Source organism: Aedes albopictus, chromosome 1 (assembly GCF_035046485.1).
Source record: "Aedes albopictus strain Foshan chromosome 1, AalbF5, whole genome shotgun sequence".
NCBI lineage: Eukaryota > Metazoa > Arthropoda > Insecta > Diptera > Culicidae > Aedes > Aedes albopictus.
The window spans coordinates 20,636,672-20,655,219 of record NC_085136.1 but is presented as its reverse complement, the minus strand read 5'-3'; the positions used below and the strand labels follow the sequence as shown (position 1 = coordinate 20,655,219).

Genomic DNA, 18,548 nt, shown 5'->3' with positions numbered 1-18,548 from the left:
GCTCTTCCAGAGATTTTGATAGGGGGCCCTTCAGAGCTTAGTCTAGAAGTTCCTTTAGGGATTCTTGCGTTGGTTCCTTCGGGAATTCCTGTAGTAGTTCATTTAGGAATAAATCCAGAAGTTCCTTGAGGAATCCCTCTATAATTCCAATCAGGGTTTTCTCCTGGCGTACCTTTAGGAATGTGACTAGGAGCTCCTTCAGGGATCGCTTCAGCAGATCCTTCAGGGATCACTATAAGAGTTTCATTATGGTTCCTACAGGAGTAGCCCTGACTGGAGATCGATTTCTCTTGGAATTTCTTCAAGGATACCTCCTGAAATTTCTTCGGGGATTCCTCTAGGAATTCCTTCGGGATGCCTCATGGAGATTTTTCAGACATTCTATCAGTTTGTTTAGGAATTTCTCTAGGAGTTCCTTCAAATATTTCTACAGAAGTTCCACCAGAGGTTAATCCAGGAGTTCCTTCGTGTATTCCTGCAGTATAGTAGATCTATCAGGGATCGTTTCTTTAGAGTTTCCTCCTGAATGCCTTCAGGGATTTCTCCAGAAGCTCGTTCAGAGATCTCTCCAGGAGTTCCTTCAGGGATCCGTCCAGGGTTTCCGTCAAAGATTCTTACAGGAGGATCCAAGGATACCTCCAGGAGAATTCGACGATTACCCCAGTTCTTCAAAGATTCCTACAGAAGTTCATTTGGGGATAAGTCCAGGAGTTCCTTCTAAGATTCCTCTAGGAGTTCCTTAGAGGACTCCTTGAAAAGTTCCTTTACAGGTTCTTCCAGGAGTACTTCCAGCGATCGCCTCTGGTGTTCTTTCGGAGATTTTTCTAGGAGGATTCATGGATGCCTCCAGGAGTTACATCAGAGATATCTTCAGAAGTTCCTTCATAAATTCCTACAGAACTTCCTTCAAAAGTTCAAGATTTTCCTTGAGACTATAAACTATAATAAGGCATATATCCAGGATTACCTTGGAAGATCTCTCATGGAGTTTCTACAAGAACTCGTCCAGAATTTCTTTCAGTGAATCTTCTAAGATTTCCTTCTGGAATTCCTCCAAGAATTCTTTCGGAGATTCCTCCGGAAAATCCTTCGGGGATTCCTTCTGGAATTCATTCGGGGAATCCTCCTAGAATTCCTGGATATTCTTTGCTTATTCCCCTTAGAAATCCTTTAGAAACTCCTCCTGGAATTACTTTGAGGATTCTTGCTGGAATTCTTTCGGGGGTTCCTCTTGGAATTCCTTTGAGATTCCTTCTGAAATTCTTTCGAGGATTCTTCCTGGAATTCCTTGGAGGACTCCCCCATAATTATTTTGGGGATTCCTCCTGAATGCCTTCGGCTTCTGCAATTCTTCTAAAATTTCAACTAGAGATTTCTTTAATCCTTCAGATAGTCGGCACACAGGTCTACTGTGAAGCCACCTAAAACTCCCGGAAACCCTTTGAAACATATTTGAAACCTCCTGAAAATCCCTGAAGTTTATCTGAAAGTCTATAAACCTCGGAAAAAACCCCTAAAACCTGCCGAAATCCCGTTGAAACTACAGTGCCTGTTCATAAAGGCTCGAAGAGGGAAGGGGAGTCTAAAACCTACGGTCTTTACAAATTTCAAAACTGTGCGTTCCCGGGGTTTCAGGATTCCCCGAGATTAGTTGTTTATAATGCCCTGGATCCAAGGACAAGAAAAATAGCCGGAAAATGTACACTTTGAAATATATCTTATGTACTTTGTGGACATTCAGGGTCATCCAAACTGTTCCGGAATTAAGTCCTTGACATCTACAGACGATACAGTAGCTGTTTTCAACATGAAATGGATGGGTTATATCAACTATAATTCCATTGGAAATGTACGAATCATTGCTAAAATCTTTTGGGATATTCCAGATCATCACCATTACTCCGAAGACACGATCTTCAGATCTACACCGAAGACTGTAGCTCTTTCCGCTAAGTGATTTGACAAAACCAACCAAGTATCACTATAAACGGGTAAACAAATAGGATACATGATTTTATAAAACTGCCTTAAAAGTGACATTCCTTGATATATTTGGGTCAATTCAGGTCATCTAATCTACGACTGAGTTCAAAGCTTCATGTCTACACTTGCGTTATGACAGTAGCCTTCCTGCTACACTGAATAATGTTGCGTGCAATCAACCATGTTTAATAATGCTAATTTTTAGTATTGTTCTATTTTTTTGAAATATTCTACGTTCTCCAAACTGCCCTGGAACTTAGTTCTTGAAATGTACAGCCATATCAGTAACTGGCTGCGCTCTGAATAATAAAATTTTTTATCTTTATTAACGAGATTTTTAGCCCTAGGCTAATTCTTCTCGGGACCCACGCTTTACTTCCCTTCCGAAGAAAAACTCACATTTTGTGAGTTTGCCGGGAGTGGGATTCGATCCCAGATCCTCGGCGTGATAGTCACGTGTTCTAACCATCCAACCAGGTCCGCTCCACAATAATAACATTATACAAGACAAGGTGGTTGTTGAACACGTCTCCCAAATGCGTCAACTGAAGAGTACTTCATCCAGACTGGCAGCCGTTCGTCAATTTCTTTTACTGAAGATCACTTAATCCAGATGGTAGTCCAACACATCTTCCAGTTCCTTCTACTGTAGGCATCTTCATCTGGGCGGTTGTCCAACACCGTTCCGATTCTTTCAACCTATCTTCCAGTTCCATCTACCGAAGACTTTTTCATCCAGACGATTGTCCATCATCCGATTCGTTCCTAACCGAGAACCTGTCTTCCAATAGTTTCAACTAAAGATTACTTTATTCAGAAGGTAGTCCAACACATCTTCCGATTTTTTCAATCGCAGGTTATTTTTCTCAGACGGTTGCTCAACCCATCTTCATCCGACGACTTCTTCATCCTCTATTGCTGCAAGCGAAGATCAATGTAATCCGTTTTCAAATTAGGAGTGTTATTTGCATTGTTGTTGCAATTGCGAAAACCTTAAACAATTGCTGGATAAATTAACAATTCCTTAAGGTCCCATTAGACGTGGCAAATATTTGGCCAAACAAGCTGAACAAATGACCAACACAGCGTGAATCATAGCAACCATGGATGAATGTCGGACTTCAATGGCAAATATTTGTCATAATGACAAACAGTCTAATGCCATCTTAACGATATATTAACAAAGGATCGCCGAAATTCACAAAGACTTGACAAGAAGTTCATCAATGATCTTAGACAGAGTTCGCCTACTAGCATGACGAAAATCTATGGGACAATTTGCGAAGAATTCGAAAGTTTCGAAAGGTACATACAATCGGCATGTAGGAACATGTTTCTGAGCATCGTTTTTTTGCGGAGGGGCCTCAAGTTTTTTTTTTTCGATTAGCGTGCATCGTTCCAGATAGTAGGCGACGATAGAAATCAGTTTTCTTCTAACAAGCCATGAAGAAATGGATGGATACACATAAATTGGTGAGCTCGTTCCATGCTACATGATACAATCAATATATAGTCTGAAACCGCATATTTGAGTAAAGATTCAAATTTTGAAATAGTGCCCTTGAATACGAAGCTGTTTCGCACTTCTTAGTCCCGTTATAGGCCAACAATTCCCACAACTTACCATATTCGCGAAAACATTTTCCCATCACATCATAAAATTCGATACAAATCGTTTCAACCACCCACGCCAGAGGATAGAAAGCCATAAGACCTCCTCTCCCGTCAATTCGCAATGTAAACATCTGTCCGCCGGGGCGGCGGCGCTTGCGATGTGTGTTCCCACTCGCCCAAAACCCACCGAACTATCTGTATACGTACTCTTCCGTGAAAATAAACAAAACAGCGAAGACCATTCACATTTCTCACACCCACCAATCATTGCGAGCGAAATGCGCCAGAACAGAATTGGGGCTCGTCGGAACGATCGCACAAGGGTGCGGTGATCCACGATCGCGGAAGATCGACGACGCCACCGCCACCGATCTCGCGAATAGGGGTGGTGATCTACATAGATCGCCCATCAACTCACCCCACTTGACAAGCCGGCGCGCAGAAGTTGAGTTCGCGTTCGCAGCGATCGCAGCAAACATCAACAAAAGCAACCTTCAACTTTGATTGGCGATCTTGCCGCTCGCTGCATCGGCAGCGATCGACAGACGCATTACCCGGTGAAACAGAGCATCTCCGAGACGAGTCGAGTGAGCACGCGCCGCTTGTGAGTTGCGAGCGATTTCAGATCATCGTCATTCAACGCTGCTAGAGCATGATCGTTTAATTGCGACGCGATGGTGCGGTAGCGGGTGTTGCGATCGAGCCGTACCTTACAATGCAAGTTGCGCGTGATCGTGAATACGACTCGACGAGATAACATGGCAAGATGATGAGTCGGTGAAAATGGATCGTCGCGTACTCAGATGGGTACCTGCGTGTACTGCGATCGTGATCGCGATCTACGGCACACGAGCTAACAACGCAACTTATGGTTGCCAGCTAGGATCCGTCAGATGCGTCTCATGCAGGTCGGGTCCAGTATGCGTGCAATATTAAAAACAGCCATAAATGTGGGGAATTTATTTGCAGCAATTCACTTTTACGATCGTGATCCCACAGGAGAGATCAGATGGCAAAAATGCGGAAGAACAACGTCGATCGCCGCCACCGGCTTCATTGTGTGGAACCGATCTTAATGATTGTTTGTGAAAGCGACTCGGTACTGTGCAGCACAAAATGGTCAAATGAGATGGTGCAGTGGTTTGTGGTTCTGATCTAGTATACATTGTGATTTGCATCTACTTCACTATCTTTTGGAAAGATCATTGCTTGATTGGTCTACCCCAGTCGTATAATCATCACTCCGTAACTGTCGGAAGTAGCATGATCAGCGATTTGGACCCACATAGCCGCACAGATACAAATGTGCAGCTATTCAGCAAGACTAATCTGAGTGTGTATTTTATTTTTAATCAGTGGCGTAGCTCCGGGAGGGGAGAGAGGGTGTAGAGTTAGGGAATACCCACGAACCCCCTGAAAGCCTCTCATATCGCTTGAGACTTTTGGAATGCCTGTGAAACACCCTAAGACCCTAAGCATCCCTGAAACCCGCTGGCACGGCCTTGAAACTATTCGGATTACTCTTGAACTGCCTAGAAATACCATTGAAACCCTCTGAAACATCCTCGAAACACTCCTGAAACTTATTGGAACGCCCCTGAAATCCAGTGAAAGTCAATGTAATGCACCTAAAGGCTCCTGGAACGCCTTGAAACCCTTTGAAATCTCCTAGAACACTCATGAACCCCCTGAAACCCTCTTTTTTTTTCTTCTAAACCATAGGAGGATAATCTGCTCAACAGACACCCTAATAGGAAGGTTAGGGTAGTGTGGGGCTGAGGCCGTCTTCTACAACAAAAGTAAAAGCTCTCCTCGTACCCACTAAACCATTCCTATGGTCGCCAAACCCTACGTCTCTCCGGAACCACCAAGAAGGTATTGCTTCAGAGAGGGGCTAGTGCACATCGCACCCTCAAGGTTAGCTGCGTAGCCTAGCAGCAACGAACATCGATGACTCGCTCTGGAGAGTCCATCACGGTAGCATGCTGGCGCTTAGCCAGTTTCCCGAGTGGTCCTCGCCACTCCCTTTGTCCTCGGAAGGCGAGCAAGGTTAACCCCACCCGCGCCCAACTGCTTTGCAGACATCAAGAACTGATGCCCACGTGCAACCCGATCTGACCTGCTGAAGGCAAGGGTATCACTACCCTTCAGGCCCTATCAGCTGCACCAGAAGGTTGCTGACAGCAGGGTCTCCACCTGACCCGACCCTTGCCGGGAACCCCTTTCCCACCGCGGGCTCGGATCCAACCCAGTAGACCGACGCCACGACTGCACCGCTACCGGCACTTCCTCTCCGCGGCCACTTAATCGCTGTAAGGGTCGATCTCGACCGCAGGGCACCGGTATGACCTACGAAGCCGACTCCAAACCCCTGGACCACCTCTTGTACTGCATCTGGACTAGCCACTCTCCGAGTCCACGCGCCACCTCCTCTGTAGCTCCCAGACGATATGGGTGATAGCCGTTGAAACGGCGTTCCAGCCAAACTCATCCCTACACATCCTCTGGACCAAGTTGTCCGGGTTTGTGTCCTCCCCACATGTGGCAAGCATGCGGTCACGCATTGTGCGAAAACGCGGGCACACGAACAAAACGTGTTCCGCCGTTTCCTCTAAACCATTGCACACTGGGCATTCGGGAGAATCCGCATGCCCGAAACGGTGTAGATACTGTCGGAAGCTGACAGGATAGTGCACTCTCCTACACTGATCTCCGTCTGCTGCTCCGACTTCCGGTTGTTAACAACCGTCACCTCTGTCTTGTGGTGAGCCAGCTTCAGTTTTCTGGATCGCATCCACGCCTCCACAACCTTGATCGAGTGGTCGGTAGTCAACTTCACCTCCTCGATCGTTTCACCGTAGACTTCGAGCGTAATGTCGTCGGCAAATCCGACAATCTCCACTCCCACTGGGTACTCTAACCTCAACACCTCGTCGTACATGACATTCCATAACACCGGACCCAGGATGGAACCTTGCGGGACTCCTGAGGTTATGTGAAAGCACTTCCGACCCACCTCCGTGTCGTAGACTAGTACACGATTCTGAAAGTAACTTCCGAGAATCTTGTACAGGTACTCCGGTATCCCCAGACGCAAGTCACTGCAACTCCCTGGAACCTCTTGAGACCCCTGGAACCCCTTGGGCCCCTGGAGCATCTTTGAAACCCCTTGAGACCTAATGAAACACCCCAAAAACCCCATTAAACACCATTCGAACACCCACGGAACGCCCCTGAAGCTCACTGGGACGTCCATTCCATGAAAACCCTCGAAAACACTCCTCTTGGGCCTCTGAAGGCCCCAGAAACGCTAAAATATTTAAAATTGATCAAGCAGTTGTAAATTTCTCAGGCCATTAAGTTAAAATTTGGACTAAAAAGAATAAAAAAAACTTCATATTCTCATTCTCATATCTCATCATATTTTGCGTGATTTTTAAAAAAATTCATTGTTCTACAAGTTTATTCAAAAAACATTTTTGAAAAGATTCCTGCAAAATAAATGCAAATCGGTTGAAAATTGAGAATGATATGGCACTTACAGGCGCCACTTCTAAACCTCAATATTTTTTTAATTTTAAACTTTTTTTTGTGATTTTAATCTGGAGAGCATACGAATTGCACGTTTCATTTTTTTCTCCTTGATCCCCTGGAACACCCTTGATACCTCACGCCGCTAAAGATCTGGAACGCCCCTGAAATTCCTTGAAACTTCCCTGGAACGCAATTGAATCCCTCAAAACTGAAATGCTCGGTACGCCCCTGAAACTTCCTGGATCATCCCTCAATTCCCCTGGACCACCACTGGAACGCCCCTGAAAGCTCCTGTAACTCCCTGACAAACCCTAGAACGCACCTGAGGCTCCCTGAAATCTCATGGAACACTTTTTTGAATCTTTTTGACTCCCCGTTTGGAACATTGCTTGGAACTCCCTCGACACGGCTGGAACCTTGCTTGAAACACCTCGGAAGTCCTCACCTGAGACTCCCTGGAACACCCCTGAAACCCTCCGGAACGCCCTTGAAACTCAATGAGACTCCCTGGAACTCTCTGTAACATCCCTGAACCCCCTGAAACCTCCGAAATACCCCAAAAGACCCCTTTTGAAACCTCCTGAGATCCCTAGAATTGGAGTGTATCCGGTGGAATTCCAATGCAATTATGCGGCATCAGGGGGAATACCGCTGATGTTAAGAGAAAAACTCCGACGGTCTACTGGGTGGACTTCAATCAGTGAAAAAAATATCAACAGCTTGAGATGCCGTGTGGTATTCTTCCAAGATTTTTTCTGGAATTCCTCCAGGAGTTCTTTCTAGAATTCCTCCATAGATTACTTCTTCATATTTCTTCATAGATTCCTCCTGAACTCCTTCAGGAATTTATCCAGAAGTTCCTTCAGAGATCTCTCCAGGAGTTTGTTCAGGAATCTCTCTAGGATTTTCTTTGCCGATTCTTACAGGAGGATTAAAAGACACCTCCAGGCTCCAGGAGAATTCAGGGATTCTCCTAGAAGTTTCTTCAGGGATTCCTACAGAAGTTCATTCAGAGATTAGTCCAAGAGTTCCTTCTATGATTCCTCCAGGAGTTCTTTATGAGATTCCTCGAGAAGTTCATTGAAGGATTTCCAGGAGTTGTTCCAGGGATCGCTCCTAGAGTTCTTCCGGAGATATTTTCCAGGAGGATTTACGGATGCCTTGATTTCTCCAGGAGTTCTTTCGAGAATTTCTACAAGAGTTTCTTCAAAGATTCTTCTTGGAGTTCCTTCGAGTTTTTTTTCTGACTATAATCAGGCATATCTGCAGGATTTTTATTGATGATCTCTCATGGAGAATTCATCCTGGATTTCTTTTAAAGAATCCTCCTGAATTCTTCTGGAATTCCTCCAGGAATTCTTTCAGGTATTCCTCCTGAAAACCCTTCGGGAATTCTACCTGTAAATTCTTCTAGGATTTCTCTCGGAAATCATTCCCCCTTCCAGGAAAGAATCCTCCTGGATATCTTTCAAGGATTCCTCCAAAACCTCCTACGGGTATTCTTATTGCAATTTCTTCTAGGAATCCTCTTGGAATTCGAGGATTCCTCCTATAATTGCTTCGAGGATTTCTCCTGGACTGCTTTCGAGGATTCGTCGTTGAATTTCTTCGGGGATTCCTCCTGCCTCCTGGAATTATTTCGGATATTCCTTATGGATTTCCTTCGGGGATTCCTCCTGGACTTCCTTCAGGACTTTCTCCAGGATTTTTTTTTTAGGAATTCCTCCTGAAATTTCTTTGGGAATTCCTCCTGGTATTCAATAAGGTGAAGATATGACGAAGCCACACTTTGAATTTTCAAGAGAATAAATCTGAAGAACCAAATGACGGATTGCACTGCAAAGCTGATCGATTGGTCACCATCAGCAGTATATCAATCGATTAACTTTTCTGCGCGGTGCGACATTTGGTTCTTTAGATTTGTGCTTTTGTAAATTCAGGGTGTTGCTTCGTTCTTTAATCACTTTAATGGAATTTCTTCGCGGATTTCCCCTGGAATTCCTCCGAGGACTCCTCCTGGACTTCTATCGGGGATTCCTCCTGGATTTCCTTCGAGGATTCATCCTGAACTTCCTCCGGGGATTCGGGGTCCTTGTGGAATTCCCTCTGGACTTTCTCCTGAAATTCCTTCGGGGATTCTTTTTCGACTTCCTTCGGAGATTCCTCCTAAGCTTCTATCGGGAATTTCTCCTGGACTTCTTTCGACGATTCCTTCTGGAATTCCTTCGAATATTCCTCATGGAATTCCTTTAGTGATTCCTCCGCGAATTCCTTCGAGAATTCTTCCCGGAATTTCTCGGCGATTCCTACCGGGATTCCTTGATGGAATTCCTTCGCGGGTTTCTTCTGAACTTCTATCGGGAATTCCTTCTGGATTTCTTCCGAGGATTACTGCTGGACTTCCCTCGGTGATATCTCATGGATTTTCTTCGGGATTCCTCCTGGACTTTCTTCGGAGATTCCTCCTGGACTTCCTCTGGGCTTCTTTCGGGGATTAGTCTAGGAGTTCCTTCTAAGATTCGTACAGGAGTTCCTTAGAGGATTCGTCGAGAAGTTCATTTAGAAATTATTTCGTGAGTTGTTCTAAGGATCGCTTGGAGGAGAACGTGCCTCTGGAGCCGACCTACTGAAGGATCGCTCATGGAGTTCTTTCGGAGATTTTTTCCAGGAAGATTCACGGATGCCTCTAGGAGTTACATTAAAGATTTCTCCAGAAGTACCTTCGTGAATTCCTACAGAAGTTTTTTCAGGGATTCTTCTAGGAGTTCCTTCCAGAATTTCTCAAGGCCTTCAATCAGGCATTTTAAAATAAAATATTTTCTTGAATAATCTCTCATGGAGTTCCTATCAGAATTTCTCCAGGAATTCTTTCAGGGAATCCTCCAGGATGTCATTCTGGATTTTTTTCAAAGATTCCTCCTGGACTTTCTACGGGGATTCCTGCCTTCGAAGATTTCTCCTGGAATTCCTTCAGGAATTCTTCATGAATTTCCTTTGAGAATTCCTCTTGGACTTCCTTCGTGAGTAATTCCTGGACTAATTTCGTGGATTTCTCCTAGACTTCCTTCGGGGATTCCTCCTGTACTTCTTTTGGGGATTTCTGCTGGAATTCCTTGGCGGATTATTTCTGGGATTCCGCCCGAAATTATTTGGGGGATTTTACCTGTACATACTTCGGGGATGCTTCCTTGAATTCCTGGAGTTTCGTAGAGGATTGTTCCTGAACTTCATTCGAGGATTCTTATTTCGGAGATTCCTCCCGGAATTGTTATGTGATTCCTCCTGGAATTCCTTCTGAAATTTCTCCTGGAAATTCATAGAGAATTCATTTTGAAGTTCCTTCCGGGAGTCCTCCTGGAATTCCTTCGAGGATTCTTCCAAACTCTTTCTAGGATTTCTCCTGGAATTCCTTCGATGATTCCTCCCGGATATTCTTCGATGATTTGTCCTTGAAATCCTTTGAGGATTCCTCCTCGAATTTCTTTGGAGATTTCTGCTGAAATTTCTTTGGAGATTCCCACTAGAATTGCTTTGGGATTCCTGCTGTAATTCTTTCGTGAATTCCTCCCGGATTTCCTACGAGGATTCTTCCTGGAATTCCTTCGACGCTGCCGGCCAGAAATAGCTCTCACGTCGCCGCCGAGCAAAATATAGCCGGCGCAGAGGTCTACCCAGAAGCAACATCTCAAGGAATCCTGAATGATATCTTTTTAAATAAAGTAGGGTATTGTACCATTTAGGCAGGTGTACATATTTTGGGCACATGTCACTATAACTAAGTCAATTTTATTCCTAATAACTTAGTTTTTGGAACACGATGAGATACGTACAGTATATAACACTATACAAAAATTCAAATCAATGGTTTAAATTGACTAAGTTGCCCAAATGGTGCAAGACCCTACTCTAAAAACAAAAGCTCAATACAATTTGCTGATATTTTGACTAAAGACTAAAGATGCTAATCAGAATTTGAGAATCAGAAAACATAGTGCACATCTTGTCAGTGTACGATGTATGCTTATATTGAACGATTTCCTAATTCTGTTCAGCATTGCGTACCCCGTATATAAATCGTATATCTGACACATTCCAAAAGTCGCAATTGGGTTGTTTAATGAATAAAATATTGCTATTTTCTATAGCCTAAGCGAAAGAGCTCATTTTTCTGAGTATTACGTTAATTTATTGGATTCCAATACCTTTGTTTTGAAGGTCAAATTAACAAAACAGTTTTAACTTTCGTGGATAGAATGACAGTTCAATCGCTAAAATGACAGTTCGACCCGAACAAAAAAATTTCCCCATACAAACTTTAAATGCATTTTAAAAATAGTTCCTGGACTCCAAAAATTATGAAATTTTGGATTTAGACTAATTTTAGGGCGGAGAATCCGATTATGAAATAATCCGGGTACCCCTAAAGAACCCTATTGCCAATTCAATGCCAGCTGTCCCCATAGGGACATTTCCATATAAAAATCTCTTCGCGCACCATCATCATCATCACGTCGTCATCGCCGTTGCCGTGGCAACCTTTCCTCAATCGCGCTGCTGGCTGCTGACTGCCCAAAACTGGCTTGCTGCGCTTTTGTCTGTGCGTACGCGTGCTCGCGCGTAAACCAAAACCCACCGCCATCCTAGTAGGTAATTACCTCTCCACGCTTCTGCGGTTCACATCCACACAGTAGGTTTACGATTTTTTTGGCCTAACAAATGAATTCCCAAATTCCGAAAGGTGCCACCCCTCTGGGGTGCCGTTTGAAATATAGCCCCCAAGACCTTCACATTCCGAAATCCGAACCGCCTCTTAGGACCGAAAATAGACATACACACTTGTCCGATTTGAGTGACCGGCCGACCACCCCTCATGGGTATGCCGCGCTGCCGCGCTGATGACCGATCAAATATGCAGCTCCCAAACTAACAACCTAATAAACTCGACGCTGCGGAGGAAACTTGACTCGGTCGGAAATTGGCTGGTCTCCTCGAATTACTTTTCCAAGCCGTCGTCGCCGAAAAGGTGACTTGGAAATCGGGTGACCTTTCGATAGAGGGCGACTTCATGCGAATAGGCCGCATATTGTGTATCACTGCGCTGTTCGGATTTTAACAACTGCGGAGAAAATGAATCCATCAATCAAAGTAGGCAATCTATTGGCCGTAGGCGTTTGCAGTTCCGCCGCGGTTGCTATGATCTCGATCTGCATATTTATTCTAACCACACAGTAGCTGCTCTCCATCGAACACGCGTTCACCTTGAAAACCATGTGTGTGCTAATTTTTACACCTTTTCTCCGTTCTATTTTCAGATGAGACAAAGCCATACCAAACGGCCGATAGCTCGTGGGACTGTTCTTTGTCGCCTCGAACCACGATCGGCGGCGCACCAGTGCCTCCTACGACTACGGCAACCAACGGCGGCGACGACAATCAGCACCAAAAGCACCAACGCCTACTGAGTTGCACCTCGGATTCCGTCGAGTTCCGTTCGGCGCAGCTAATCCCGTACTCGACGTCCGATCACCAACAGCAACAGCAGCAGCAACGCAGCATCAAGCTCGACTACAAACCGTCCACGCGGACGGTCAGCTCCGAGGACAGCTGCTATTCTGAGGATCGGTACATATCCTCGGACGAGGACGACGACGACGACGAAGAGGACGAACTCGATCTCGACGAGAACGACATCCGGGAAGAATACCTGCGGAACCGTAATCGCCGCAACAACCAGAATCACCATCACCATCACCCGCAACAGCAACAACAGCACCAGGAACAACCAAAGATCCCAACGCCAAAGGCAGCAACAGTAGGCGACGACCATCATCATCAGCAGCCGCAGCCGCAGCAACCGGAAGGAGGCGGTGGTGAACGTCGGCGAAGCATCACCCAACTGCAGAACACTCTCAACAAGGCCAAGGCGCACCTTTCGTTCGATAAATGGAAAAGTCACCACGGCGGTGGTGGCAGCGGCAGCAATCAGTATCATCACCATCATCATCAACAACAGGTGGCCGCTGCTGGTGGAGGCGCTGGCGGTAATGTCCACCTGATTGCCGATCTCGTCAATAACAATCGTAGCAGCAGCGGAACTAGCCTTATCCACAGTACCGGTCGGAACGCACTGCACGGTATGTATATTATGTGCTAGAGTTTTAAAGATATCTTTTATGCTGTTCATCCATTAGCCACGTAGGTTTTTTGGGGGAGGATTAGATTAACCATATGTTCATAGCCATCGCTAGAACCAGAAACGGGTTGAAAAAGCCGTTTCGCTTCCTTCAACCTCACAGCACCGCGTTAATCTATCATAGTACGCCTTCTACATATTATGCAACGGTGCCGTATCATCTTCAAAATTGTCAACACACTATCACCTGGCATCCACGTACCAACGTGAACCCTCTGCCACACAGCCATTTCTCCGGCATTCCAGCATATACTTGTGCAAATGCAGAGGATTCAATGATCTGCCGTGGCCAAGAAATAGGCTCCTAAAGGCCTATCTCAATTTTTGTATAATTCGATCAAGCATTGATTAAAACGACATGTTTACTCATTTTTTAAGTATTCCTATTAGGTAAAGCCCATAAAATATATTTTCAAAAATTTTAATAATTTTTGCAACACTCCTTGTTTAGCACTTAATTTTGGGTAAATTTTGTTTACCGTGTATGTCAAACAGGAACATTTGTTGTCAAAAGTGAGCCAATGTGGTGTCTTTTGCAACCCGCCGTTTCACTTTCGTTACGTCAAGGTTGACCTCGAATGTCAAACAAGACTTGCTCATCATTATTTTATTTTCGAGTTTATTAACTATTCTGTTATTGTTCAAGTTCGGAAAAATTACCATTGAGATCAGAAAACCAAGCTCTTTTGTGTTATGTACCAAGAGCGGGAAAATATTTTTCATTTTAGGACCCTATTGTAATCATCACTTCCATCCCTTTTCCTAAATTTGACCTGTAATTTGACGTAACAGGCGTCATTCTCACCTAAATATGAAAGTTCACCAACACTCACACACTGAAAATGCCTGATAGTTTCAAGCAGTTCCAAGATCCCCTTACCGGGGACCCCTTTCCAATCGCGGGCTCGGATCCAACACTAAGTTGTTGTAAGGGTCTATTTCGAGCACAGGGCACCGGTATGACTTACGTAGCCAACTCCGAACCCCTGGACTACCTCTTGTATAGCATCTGAACTAGCCATTCTCCGAGTTCACGCGCCAACTCGTCTGTAGCTCCAAGACGATGTGGGTGATAGTCGTTGAAACGGCATTCCACCGTTCCCTCTAAACCAGCAAGAACCGGACATTCGGGAGAACCTGCATGACCGAAACGACGTAGATACTGTCAGAAGCAACCATGGCCTGAAAGGACCTCTAGGTCAGGTGGAATATTACTTCCCCATGGCGCCTGTTAACATAACTATCTACCCTCGGGATCAACCTATGGGTCCATCTTCCTTCGGTGAAACTGTCCCACGCGCGCTGCCATTTGACCATGGAAGCCAATCTGACAGTCCTGCTTATGGTTCGTGTGGCGCGCATTTCGAACCACTCCTCCACAACTGCGAGCAAGTGGGTCAGCAAGTGCAGTCAATTCCACTCCCCCGTTCGATTCACCGAAACCGACGATAGCCACTGCCACCGGGAATTTGCGGGACTCCTGAGGTTATGTGAAACCACTTCCGATCCTTCTCTGTGTCGTAAACTAGTACTTGATTCTGGAAGTAACTTCCGAGAATCTTGTACAGATATCCGGGTATCCGCAAACGTTGGAGCGCATCGGCAACAGCCGTCTAACTGGCGCTACTGAACGCGTTCTTTACATCCACAGTCACTACTGCACAGTTGCGAATCCCCCTCCTCTTACGCTGAAGCGCTATCTCGGCTATCTTTGTTACTGACAGGATAGCGTCTACGGTCGACCTCCCCTTTCGGAAGCTGAACTGCCTAGCTTGCTCGAGAGCCCCCTTACACCCTCGGGTTGCCTCAACGGTGTGTTGAGGATGGCCTTCTCGAGAAGCTGCCTCGCCCTGTCGAAGCATATTGGTCTATATGCCGACGGATCTCCGAGTGGCTTCCCCGCCTTTTGGAAACAGAACCAGGCTCTGCCGCTTCCAAACCACTGCTGGGAAAACTTCCTCGTCCACGCATTTGTGCATAGCAGACATAGCAGACATCCTGGGAGCTATCCCCGTAGGTTCCACATCGGTGACTCTCTACTCATCGCCAGCCCCAGTCCTTGGCTGCCCTACGTAAGTAGGCCAAAGACTAGGATCATGGAGCGGAAAAAGCCCCTCGATGATCCCCTCCAACATCTCTGGAGATTGCTCTGTAGGAGCCATACACCTCTCGTCTTGGCCATCACGATCCTGTAGGCATCACCCCACGGATTCGCATCGGCACTCTGACAGAGACCCTCGAAGCAGGCCTTTTTGTTTGCCTCTATCTCAGTCTTCAGCGTTTCATTTCGCTCTCCCTCAGTTCGTGCTCGCTGCATTCGCCGGCTAGTCCGTAGGCAGGCGCGGCGCAGGTCCGCAATCGCTTGCGTCCGTCAGTAAGATCCTCTATTTCTAAGGTGGACTTACCTAGGCATGGTCGCATCGCACGCTCGCGATAGCACCGCTACCACCTCGTCACCGCTTAGACCGAGTATAGGTTTCGCTCACGGTGGAGCGCCTTCCTCAATACCTTGTTCTATACTTCAATGATATCTTCCACTAATGAGGGCTTGGTCTTTGCCTAGACGCCTATTCTTCTAACCGCTGCCTGCTGTGTTGTAGTCGATACTTAAGCGAACCGCCAGGTGATCGCTGTGAGTGTAGCTATCGTATACTCTCCAGTTCAAACTACTTGTTAGGCCAGGATTACAAAAGATAAAGTCTATAATTGACGCTGCACCGTTCCCACTAAAGGTATTCTTGGTACTAACTTTAGACAGGTCGACATCTAGCATGGCCAGTGTCTCTAGCATGATCTGACCCCGCTGGTTCGTAAAACGGCTTCCCCATTCCATGACCCAGGCATTGAAGTCACCTGCTATTACAACCGGCCTTCGCCCTGTCAGTACGGTCGTTATATAGTCCAGCATCTGCGTGAGCTGGTCAATCGAACTGGTGAACTGGTCAAGCGACCACGAAGTCCTTGTAGGTAGTAGACACCAACTCCTGGATGAGGTATCTACCGTCGTTCACATCGCCGCCATTTTGCGCCATGGGTACTTGCTGTTCACTAATTTCCCGGAACAAATCAAACACATGGATGGACTCGTATAGCCTTGTCGGCTTCAACGTCACATAACCTTCACAGATTGCTCCTGTCAGGGTTTTTGCAGTCCTATGAATTGTGTCCTAGTTTTAGATACCCGAAGAAAACATCCGGTGGCTTGTGTAAGCCCAGCTGGTATACTGACCAGCCCACCTTGAGCTTCTCTATTTTAACGAACTTGTTTGTGTCCGCCACAGGTAGCTGTACCAAGGCTACCTGTGTCCCTGCTGGGCCCTTCCGTAGCCGAACGGATGCGATGGCCACCTCACACCGTTGTCGCAGTGCCGTAACGAGCTCTAGCGCGTCAAGTGATCTCATCTAGGTTCTTCACCTTCAGAGTTGCCTCTGCTGTAAGAGCCCTCACCTCAACGCCTTTACCAAGGACCCACCAAGGACCTCTTCCGCCAGACATTTGTAGACGGAACCCTTGCGTTTCTTATCGCGCTTGAGCTAGAGGATCATTTCACCTGTACGAGTACGTCTCATCGCCTTCAAGGATTTCGTGTACTTGATGACGAGCGCGTCGCCCTTCTCTCGCTTGGCACCTGCACATTTAGCGGTTTTTTCTACCTCCTCTTCCGTTAAACTGTAGTCGAAGCACCCCGCCCCCTCTGATCCGCCCTATTTTGTGATTGCTGAGGGCCTAACAATAGTCGCAGCCTCTTGTTCCCTTCTATCCGGGACGGGTCTGTTTTATTCAGGCCCACCCTTCCCAGTATTCCAAGACGCTTGGCTGGGGTTCGTCTTACCGACATTATCGGCTTGCGGGCAACGCATGGCACCTCCTCACCTGACGGCTGCCTCACCCGCTACTGAGAGTGCTTATCAGTCGCATGCAGTCACATTCGCCGCACCCTTTGGGCTACTTGTGAAAGCTAAGGGTGGACGTCGTAAACTTTGTTATCGCAGGTTCTGTCGCTGCTGCAGTTGCCATGAGCTTTTCTTGGTCTTGCTTGGCTTCGTTCATTGACTGTCGAAGTCGCAACAGGGCCTCCCGAATAAAAAATACAGTAGAAAAACCGAACGTTGTATTGTAACAGTACTATTTAAAACCATATTTTTACAATAGAAACCACTGTAAAAATAAAAATACAAAAACAATAAAATGTAATGTAGAACACCATACAGTAAATTGTAAATAAGATTTTTACAATATACTATACGGGTTGTTAAGTATCGTAACAATATAAAAAAATATTTTTCTCCATATATATTTTTTTGCAAAACCATACATTATATTGTAAATGAATTGCTATAAATACTGATACGTGGGTTTTAATAAACCGTACATTGTATGGTACACATATGGTTTTAAACAACAAAATGTACCGTAAATATATTGTTTTTAATTGTAGTTTCACCACTGGTTATACATTTAATTAAATGGTTTTGGAATGGTTCTCTTTTGTTATGTTGTATTGGTTTACATTACATAAACCATGTAATGTTATATTATCTTGTCATTTTCCTCCTGTTAATGGCATCTTAGGCTTACTAGCATTATGAGAATGCGCTTTGGGAATTCTCCAGAGCGTTTTGGAAAACCTTTCATATATTGGATCGCCCACGTCTAAGTCTGAGTCGAGGTCTGAGTAGTCTCTGATTGCATTAACAGTTGAAGCTTAGGCTCCCATGCCCCACCAGCTAGATAACCGGGTTTCTCAAACTAAGCATTATTTGTGGCAACACTTTGAGCGGCATGATGGAACTATGCCGAGCGCGCTGAGCATTATTAGACCACTAATGTAGTTGCATGAAGTGGGTGACGAGGTACATAAGTATCATTACAGCGTGCTTAACCGTTATTGCAATATTGAGGCTCCAGTTTGACTAAAGTTTGAAATACACGTACATATCTGGAGCAACATTTGAAAAGGGCATACAAGCATTGGTAAACAATGACTTTACACGTCGCTCCTGAGCCCCCATCAGCTTATTCACACAAACTAGGATCGTTATCAGATAGAGCGAACATCGATCTTTCGGATAACGGTGTTCATTTGCGTGGGCGGGCTGCTGTTATGCCCTACGGAGCGTTTTCGAAAAAAGACACAAAACCTCTTGGCCCCACAAAATGTTGCTCCAGATATGTATTTAACAACTCATTAGAAAACTGTCAAGTTCGATTCAAGTATAAGTT

General features: G+C 45.5%; 1 protein-coding gene across 3 annotated transcripts in view; it reads left to right on the top strand.

Annotated features, from left to right (window-relative positions):
- Window positions 1–18,548, top strand: part of LOC115260194 (uncharacterized) — a 300,226-nt gene that overhangs the window by 267,039 nt on the left and 14,639 nt on the right. For all 3 annotated transcript variants that reach the window (XM_029861109.2, XM_062844163.1, XM_029861110.2), the window contains one exon: window positions 12,444–13,265. In XM_029861109.2, the coding sequence (XP_029716969.1) occupies window positions 12,444–13,265 (822 nt within the window). The remainder of the gene's footprint in view (window positions 1–12,443; window positions 13,266–18,548) is intronic.